Source organism: Montipora foliosa, chromosome 3 (assembly GCF_036669935.1).
Source record: "Montipora foliosa isolate CH-2021 chromosome 3, ASM3666993v2, whole genome shotgun sequence".
Taxonomy (NCBI): Eukaryota; Metazoa; Cnidaria; class Anthozoa; order Scleractinia; family Acroporidae; genus Montipora; species Montipora foliosa.
The window spans coordinates 8,538,282-8,548,281 of NC_090871.1; the positions used below are offsets into that span (position 1 = coordinate 8,538,282).

Sequence of the window (10,000 nt, forward strand, 5' to 3'; positions counted from 1 at the left end):
TACACTTACAGGCTTGAATCCAAGCCGTATTCGATACCGCGTATGAGCGACCGATGATAAATTTGAAGAACAAGGCTGTTTGGTGGTCTAAGCTCGAGTTCGAATAAAATAAAGGAAATGTCACTTACCTTGGCAAAAAAAAGCGAATGAAAAAAACTGTATTTCAGTTCAACTGTGTCTTTGTCGATTTTATGCTTGGACTCGAGTTTCTTTTCCTGAGAATCAAGTTGACTGTTGACAGGTAATCCTTAAATAGCCCCAAAACTTGCTGAACCAACACAGGGTCTTCGGTAGTCGCAAACTCGCTGGGCCCTCTTCTTGTGTCGCCTACTCTTTTGGATTCCTGTCCTTTCTCGGTATCGGACATCATTGACGGTGTCGAAAGCGCAGCACGTAGATCGTAGACTACTTTACGATAAAGAGAACGAACGCTCTCCAAGACTTTGTTAAATAGGCAATTACCAACAGCCAAGTCCCAAGGGAACAGCCTTAATCATGTAAATTAAGTGGGCGTTGCGCAGATAACAACAGATACTCATCACCTTTAATACCAAGAGAAAATAGGCGGTTTTCAACCGACCTCTTGAGCCAACCGTTAATGCATGGAGATGGTTATGAAACTCGACAAGTCCCTTTGTTTCATGTTTTTGTCCTTATTTTTGGCCTTGGCCCAGCACAAAACACACCTTTTTTCGAGAAGATAACCAATCAAATCCACGCTTTTATTAAATAATGCGCAACTAATTAGCAAACCCATGCGAAGTGAGAACAAAAGATTGTTGAGACCGATTGTTGAGGTGTTGAGACTGAGGTGACAATGGTGTAATGTAAAAATTGCTGGTGGACGACAAAAAATGCCAGTGAGAGATCTTTTGTTTTCGTCCACCAACATGGCGGCGATGAGGTAACGTGAAAATCATCTGTGTTCTCGTTTTCAATTGAGTGTCATCCAAGTAGTTTGTTTATCAAGTTGAACATAACTATGATTGAGGCAATGCTGTTTGAGACTTTGAAGAAGATAAAGATAAATCAGTTCTCGGTCACTATTAATGGTCCGCCAAAAAGGGCGTTACTGTGTTTATAATTAAGTATTTGGGTGATATCTTTGACAAATACCTTAGCTGGAACGAACATGTTAAAGCTATTGTTTCTGCGGCTGGTCGGTAGAGTACAACCTCTAATTTCATCGGATCCCTTTAGGACGCAGCTTTATTGTTTTTAGGGTTAGGGTCCATCGTTAATTGGTTGTTTGTTTTGGTCCATTGTTTTCTGAACCAATCCCGAGAGGCGTTGTAATGTAGCTGCGTACTTACCCGGTCGGTATGCTATTGTAGGCCGTGTGCGCCGTTTATCATTTCACATAGTGCTAAAGCCATTAATGTTTCAATGATCAGACCGATATTTAATGGATAATTACTGAGGCCTACGGCCTCAGCTGGCTGCAATATTTCTTATAATGCCATGTGTCGAAGTAATTATCTATTATAATGATTGATCCCCATGAAATCCTATTGTTGTGTGTCTGCGTAGGATCTTCGATTTTAGTCGCACGTATGTGAGATAATTGTGATGCTCACTGCTATTGTTCCTTGTTTGTGCTGAATATATCTTCGATTTTAATGATGCAGAGCTCGAGGATTGTTATTGTAGCTCGTTGTTATAGTTGTTCAAAACAATTCCAACGGTGGAATTAATTCCTGCAAGGTGTGTAACAATACAAATTTGCATACTTTATAAGCCAGAGAATTCAGTCATTTTACTCAGCGCGAACCTGGGTTTAGAAAGACGATGGATTCGTTGGAAGACGAAGGGTTATTTATTACACAGAGTTCTACGAAAGCAGATATTTCAGCAAAAATCCCTGGGTTTAGAAAGACGATGGATTCGTCGGAAGACGAAGGATCATTTATTACACAGAGCTCTACGAACGCAGATATCGTAACGTCGTGTAACGTTTGGACATTTCTGTCAGTGCTTTAATTCTTTATCGACTTGTAAAGGCGGCGTTTCCATTTCCTTTTTTTTTAAATAGAGCAAAGATTTAGAACGCCAATTACCGCTTCAGAATGCGAGAAGTTTGACAGAAGCTGGGTATCAGACTCCAGCCGCCGAAAATGGGCGTGGGTTTTGAAAGTCTTTAAGGATTGGAAGAAGCAGACAGCAAACAGGCTGCAATATTTTAAATAATTGTAGCCTGCACACTGCAATATTTTTAATATTGCAGCTTGCTTATTTAGCGCGTAAAATTATATTACCCCTGATAATTTCCCTGCTAACAAAAAGGACCGCCTCCGTTTTCCTCAGACAGTTGTTTTGCCATATTGAGGACTAAAATCGTTGATTTAATGCAGACAGAGAACAATACAATTTCATGGGGATTAGTAATTATTACAGTATTGTGCTGGGATCTGAGCGTGTTGCGGGGAAGTAAACAGCGTTGTACCCGCTCAACCCGACAGGGCAATCTTTTGCATCTCCCTGCAAAAAGAACGGAAACAGGGGGGAGATCTTTTCATTATCATGGAAGTACGGATTTTAATAATAATTGTAAATATACATAACTAAACTAAATTGAAATATACGCTAGCTTAAGTGCAGGGCAGTGCATAGATCATAGCGTGAGTAACAGAAAAAGTGTTCGCGACTGCTTTTCCTCACTTTGCGTGACTGCAGGGACCGGTTAAAAAGTCAATTGAATTTGAGCTGACAGTGGCACGACTATAGCGCGGCACTTGCTTTAAACATCAAATTTCAACTCAGTCGTGCCCATTGAAACTGGAACCTGTTCACTGGGGTACAGGATTTTGAAAAGCTTTAGAGTGCATGAGACTATCGTTTGCAAAACAATGTAACTTCTACATGTATAAAAACTATCAATCGTCTTTAGGGATGACGTAGCGAAAACAATGTCGGCTGGAATTAGCGGCGCGCTTGTAGCCAATGAGAACTGAGCTACTGACACCAAAGCATACCAGTGGAGTTTTATAAAGTGTAGCAGTAGTGTGAGATTAGCGCATTTTAAGCCCTTGCACGTGGATTCTAGCACCTTGGTCCAAGTTTGTTTCAAGCTCTCAGCCAATTCCATCAATTTGTGGCCGTTTATAGTTTTTTGATGACTGCCTAACATTCACTCGTGACCTCAACGGTTCCCGAAATCAGTAAGGATCAATGTTCAACCGAGAAGCCTGCGCTTCATCACAGTATATAACTGAACTTGTAATAACTTGCAGTAAGTAACCTAGAAACTCTATCGATCATTGGATCACGCAACGCAATACCAAAATTTTACCTGACTAACGACCATGAGATATCTTCCATTTTCCCTTGCCCGAGAGTTACCTGCTGTGGAAACATTTCCCGCTCAGCTAGCTATATTGGGTGTTTTTTTTAAGCGATTATGATACCTCTCGTGCTTGATGGATTTCAGACCATTATTACCCATCATGTTGCGCATGCTATGCAACTCGTTGGTTATCTACCTCCACGTCAACCTCGTTCCCAGGGTCTCTCATCTCTGCCTCCATTGTCGTTGAGACAATGGGTCATTTGCGAGTTGCTGTTTGTCTCGGTTTCGAAGTGAGTCTTGGTGCTCAACTATTGTAAGGGAAATGAGTTTGATTTGCATAAGAATACGCAACTCATTTCCATTTCAATGGTTGTGCACCAGGACTCGCTTTGAGACTGAGGCATGCAGCAACTCGGAAATGGGCTATTGAGGCAGAGATGAGAGACCCTGGGAACGAGGTTGCCTCCACATATCAAACACGCTCTCTTAAAATTAGTGTTCTTTATTCAGAGATGATCATAAGTTAAACAATTTTTCCTGATATGATGTGTGACTGACTTGAAGAGTAGTAGATTTACGTTCTTGGGGAGCTTGGGGAACAAGCTCCATGGTTACGAGAAGCCGCTGTGGGGATGGGGTAAGTGTTGTAATGACTGTACCTCATCGGGTGGAGTTAATTTGACCTCGGACCCAAGCTCCGTGTCTCGTGCGGCGATCATAAGCAGTTAAATTCATCAGCTATCGTGGAAATCGAAGCAGAAAATGCTCAGTTCTAGCCAAGTGTGTGGGGATTTTTCACGACGAAACATTCATGGAGGTTCGCAAATAATGTGGCTTTAGCTTTGCGTGAAAAAATCTTGCCTGGGATGGATTTTCGAGTCGCAAACCGCCTCTGAGCTGACAACGGTCGGAATCGTAGTGTGCAGCCTTGACTTCGTCTTAGAACATTGAAAACACGGACTTCTCGAAACTGTGAAATGAACTCCAAAAGGCACAAGAATAAACCAGAGGTGAGTCATTTTGATTTATTTTATTGAATGAACGTTAAATTGAGCAATTTTTAGGCTTCATAATCGACTGTATTTTATTTCCCATACAAAGTCTTACAACGCGTTTAAATTCTCAAAGGCTGTCTGTAATGACGCGAGCTTGGGCTGCCTATGATCGAACGCACCCTAAGATAGCCTTCCATCTTGAATTGAATAAATTACATATTTCAACTTGATATATATTAGTTTCTGTGTATCGCGTAGCCGGCAACGCAGAACTTTGTTCGGTTTTTCGAGTGAATTTACTTTTGAATTCATCAGTCTGGCAATGATTTTTTGTTGAACCGCACGAGTTTTAAAAGAAAACAAGCACACCCTCAGCGAGTAGATGGAAAGGAAAAAAAGCCATTTCAGAGTTAACTGTCAATACCAAGCGAATAGGAATCACGCTAAAATTAAAAACCATGAATTTATTAGTTTCTGTGTGTCTATTAGTTTCTATCGTATGGGCAGCCGTCACCGCCAAAAATACAAGCCTAGTTAATGGTTAAGAATGAACCAGAATGGTTTAATTGTCCTTTGTAGAAAGGTTTATCAGAATTTGAAAAGATGTATTTAAAACACAAATGGACAAGTCACCTTTAGTGAAATGAAATAAACAAACATTAAATGGTTTAGACAATTCAGAAACTGTGTAGCTACCCTTGGTGAATTGATTCAGTGAAAACACGAGTGTTTAAGTGTTTAATGAAATGGATCAGTCACCTTATGCAATCATCGCAGTTAACACAGAATTGGTCAGTGCCAAAGACCACCGGTGTAATTATCCTTGTCAAAATGACAAAGTCAAGTCTTGAATGGATCAGCGTACTTTGACATGATATGCAGTGAAACGGTCCAGCTTACCGTACATTGGTTCAGTGATGTGACAAACGGTTCAGAGTACTTTGAAATGGCTTATTTTATCTGCTAATGGTTAATCGTGAACCGCAATGGTCTAGCATAACATTGATCGGTTTACCATAATGTCAAACGGTTTAGCGTTAACCCAAATGGCTTAGCGTGACGACAAATGGTTTAGTGGAAAGCGAAATGGTTTAGTAGAAAGCGAAATGGTTTAGTGTTGCAGCAAATGGTTTGCTGCCAAAACCGCCAGAACCGCCAAAAATACAAAAGTGAAATGGACAAGTCAAGATTGAAATGGAATAGTCAATGTGGGGTCTTACGTCACAACCCATACGTCACTCAGATAAATATTGGCGCGAATTTGCCCCAACGAGGCTCGTACCGCGAAGTGCACAAGTCGGATCGGGAACAGGTTATTTCTACCAGTACCGCCTCGTTTACTCGACTCAGTGATCCTTATTCCGGTAAGAATCCTTCTTTGCTTTTGCCTAGTTTAGCTGGATTGGTAATTTTTCTACTCTGATCATTTTGCCGTGATATCTGCAAGTTATATACATGAATGTGGATCAAAGCAAAGTAAGCACAGGAGACATGGGCAGGCCGTGTTTTTCTTTGTCTTCAACTGTACGCTAGTTAGCCACTGACAATCAGTTTCTGAAAATGCGAGTTTCTGTAGAAACCTGAGCATATTTCTCTATCGTTTCAAGCCTTTCCTTGAACCTCTGAGTTAAAGTTAAATACACTTGCTACCCGTTACTCATAAACAGCTTCAATGTCTTAAAGCATTTAAAATGGGTATTTAAAATGCAGAAGGAAAAAAACCTTACCATGATTAATCCTTTGTTCAGTAGAATTTATGTAACTGAAGATAAAAATTGTAACCTGAAACAAAAGGATTGACAAAAATACTGTTAAGAGGCATCGTTTTACGGGACAGCTACCTGACACTTTGAACCAGAGCATTCGTGATAAGGCGATTGATTGTTTTAAGACATGGAAGCTGTTTAGAAGGATTCTTACCGGAATAAGGATCACTGAGTCGAGTAAACGAGGCGGTACTGGTAGAAATAACCTGTTCTCGATCCGACTTGTGCACTTCGCGGTACGAGCCTCGTTGGGGCAAATTCGCGCCAATATTTATCTGAGTGACGTATGGGTTGTGACGGAAGACCCCACATTGACTATTCCATTTCAATCTTGACTTGTCCATTTCACTTTTGTATTTTAAACCATTTGTCGTCACGCTAAGCCATTTGGAGTAACGCTAAACCGTTTGACATTATGGTAAACCGATCAATGTTATGCTAGACCATTGCGGTTCACGATTAACCATTAGCAGATAAAATAAGCCATTTCAAAGTACTCTGAACCGTTTGTCACATCACTGAACCAATGTACGGTAAGCTGGACCGTTTGCCGTTTCACTGCATATCATGTCAAAGTACGCTGACGGCTGCCCATAGTATCGCGTAGCCGGCAACGCAGAACTTTATTCGGTTTTTCGAGTGAATTTACTTTTGAATTCATCAGTCTGGCAATGATTTTTTGTTGAACCGCACGAGTTTTAAAAGAAAACAAGCACACCCTCAGCGAGTAAATGGAAAGGAAAAAAGCCATTTCAGAGTTAACTGTCAATACCAAGCGAATAGGAATCACACTAAAATTAAAAACCATAAAAAACTTTGTCAGTTTAACTGAATCCTGCTAATGGTCATATTCCGATCATTACATTTCATGCATCGTTCTCTGATTAGTCGATTCGTGTCACGTGGTACCAAATCCGGCTTTCTGATTGGCTAAGAGATAGACAAGCGCGGTATACGCATTTGAAATTATATTTGACGTTTCGTATACTTCTCGATATATCTTGAGAAGTGACCGTTAATACAAAATTGGACTTTAATATAAACAGGACCACTCGAAGTTATTATTAAGTTGTTAATGTGAACTGGAAGGTGTTTAGACTGCAAGAGGATGTGGAAAAACAAACTGGAAAGAAGCTGTTGAACATTGGTAGCTGTGGCTTTCATGTGATTCACAACTCCTTTGGGGATGGATGTTCTGCAGCGGAGTGGGAATTGAAACTTTTCTTTCAAGTGTTACATGGCTTTTTAGAGATTCTCCTGCCCGCCGTGAGGATTACAAGTGTAACTGGGTCTACTAGTTTTCCACTGGATTTTTGCAGACATCGTTGGTTAGAAAATGTCAAATTATAACATTGAATATGAAAAATTTCCAAATCTGTGGACTTATCCAAAGTGAACATTGCATTTGCAGCTGAAAGTATTTTAAGTGAACTGAAAGATAGCAAGAAATTGAGCTAGTGAGAAACAGGTTTTTGAGTTTAGAATGAGTTGCAAGGCTTTTGTCATAAAGATGGTCAAGAAACTTGTAGACAAATCCCCTTTGACCTACCCTCTCGTAAAGTACATGAATTTCCTGGAGGAAGACGGCAGTTTTGATTTTATTCCTAGCGATCGTAAACTGGGACGAGATTTTTTTGGTACTAGGCCGCCTCAAGCGTTCCTGTTTGTACATAGCTTTCTTTTTTCTCTCATTAAACCGTTTGGTTCGCTTGTTTTTTCGTTTGAACCATAAGGAGTCTGGGTCCCTGTGACATCATCCCTCCCTGTGCGTGACGCCCTCCCCTCTCAACCCATGCAATCTCTTTCAAAACCTATGACGCCACACCCATTTCCATTGTCTTGTTACCGTGATGTGTCTGGGATGATCGCATCAGATCGAAGCAAAACACCCTATCAAGAGTGAACTAGATAAAAGTGTTGGGTAGGCTCCCCAACACAAAATCACAAAATGAGTCTATTTTTACAATACCTGTTGCCGCGAAAATCAGTTGTCATTTTCCTGAAAAAAAAAAAACATGGCAGAAGCAGTCATTCGTGGCATGGGTTCTTCTGATTGGTTAATTGGCGGCCCTGATGTGTTTGTTTCGCGCGAATAGTGTATCTAAAAATAATCCATTTCTGACTTTGCTGGGACAAGACCGCAAAGTTATTCACTCTTGACCCTATACGATAGTATACCACTACTATTGTAGCTACAAATGAGCTATGAAAAAAAGAATCGCATAATTTAATTTTTATAATTTGTTTTATCGCAGTTTATCAGATGCCCTTGAACTTCAAAATGGAAGACCATGATGAAACTAGAGAAGCCAAGAGAAGGAGGATTGAGTTGAAGGAGGAAAAGAGTACTCGCCCGTACCAAAATACAGTGAGAGAAGGGGGCACATACAAAAGTGATATAGGACTGGAGCACAGTTCCGACATCCAGGAAATTCCAACTCCTATTACAGCCCCACAGAATGAAAAATTGATGTCCATCAATTCAACAGTTAAAATCATGTTCGATGTGGAAACAACAGGCCTTGGTAATACCTGTCTGTATTGGTTTTAGTCAAATCATAATTATTTATATGGCATTTCAGTCCCAGGGTGACCATCATCAAATTTCTCCTCACAATACTATCACGAGTTTAGAAGTCTTGTTTCTTGTTCCGACCTGGGGTCATTGCCGTTAGTTGCCAGGCTCCTTTGCATCAATTTATTCATTGTGTATTTTTCATCTTGCTTACTTAGAGATAAAAGTGTTTGTTTAACACCTCAGTCTGTAAGAACCTCAATATAATTAATTATGGTGAAATAAGTACTGAAATGCTTGATATGTGGATACTAATTATGAAGAGCTTACATGTATTAATGACTTCTTATTTCAGTCACCAATGCTGACATTATACAGCTCTCAGCTGTCCATGAACAAGATGAGTTCAATACCTATATGATGCCAGAGAAAGATATCTCACCTGAAGCATCACGAGTCACCCAGCTTACAGTGGTAAGAGGAAGACTGTGCCTAAGAGGAAAGCCAGTGGATTACAAAAGTGCAGTCGAAGGTCTCAAGAGTTTTATGGAGTGGTTAAAGGCAAAAGAGATGCCAGTAGTGCTGTTTGCTCACAATGCCAAATTATTTGATTGCCAGCGTATAATTTATTCTCTCCTGAAATGTGATCTTTTAAGTTCCTTTCAAAGTTGTGTTGTGGGGTTTGTTGATACATTAATATTGTTTAAAACAGTTCTGCCACACAGAGAGAAATACTCTCAGCCAAGTCTGGTATCAGATCTTTTTGGCGTTTCTTATAGTGCTCATGACTCCCTGGAAGATGTCAGGGCTCTGCAGCGACTTGTTTCTTACAAGGAAGTAAATGATAAGGCTATTATAGAGTCCAGCTTCACCATAAATTATGCCATCAACAGTACAAAGTACTGTCTTAACAAGGCTGTTAACTTACATAGCCTACGGCCCCTTATTGCGTCAAAAGTTATTTCCAAGGGCATGGGGGACAAGATTGCAGCTTCTGGGCTCACGTTGAGCCATCTAAAGTTTTCAATTCTACGAGGTGGGAAGGACGGACTCAGTAATGTTTTGACTGAAAAAGTCAATGGGAAACCCAGGGTAACAGCAGCCTCAAGAATAATAGCTGCACTTTTCAGCTACTTAGAGAACATGTGAAAGGAGGTAAGCTTACTTAATTGATATGGCATTTGAATACGTGTTAGAGTGCAAACTATAGTTGAATTATTGTATTTTGCAGCGAAAGGTTTGAATATTTCATTGCAAATGTCATAGAAATAAGCATTGGTTATTATTTAGTATTTAAAATGTCGGTATACAAGATTAATGAGATCCTCAATAAACTAGACGCTCCATTAAGCGTAGATAGATGGATACTTTATTAAAAATACTCCAAAGTTGTTAATGAAAGTGAAGATCACATTGATAGGCGTTTACTCACTAGGGA

At 40.1% G+C, this 10,000-nt stretch overlaps 1 protein-coding gene across 1 annotated transcript in view; it reads left to right on the forward strand.

Annotated features, from left to right (window-relative positions):
- The first annotated feature begins 4,019 nt into the window (after positions 1-4,019).
- LOC137994459 (uncharacterized) overlaps positions 4,020-10,000 on the forward strand; it is a 6,683-nt gene continuing 702 nt past the window's right edge. Inside the window, exons 1-3 of the mRNA XM_068840036.1 lie at positions 4,020-4,296; positions 8,303-8,572; positions 8,918-10,000. The exon at positions 8,918-10,000 is cut by the window's right edge and continues 702 nt beyond it. Of these exons, the coding sequence (XP_068696137.1) occupies positions 8,311-8,572; positions 8,918-9,711 (1,056 nt within the window). The 5' untranslated portion in view covers positions 4,020-4,296; positions 8,303-8,310 and the 3' untranslated portion in view covers positions 9,712-10,000. The remainder of the gene's footprint in view (positions 4,297-8,302; positions 8,573-8,917) is intronic.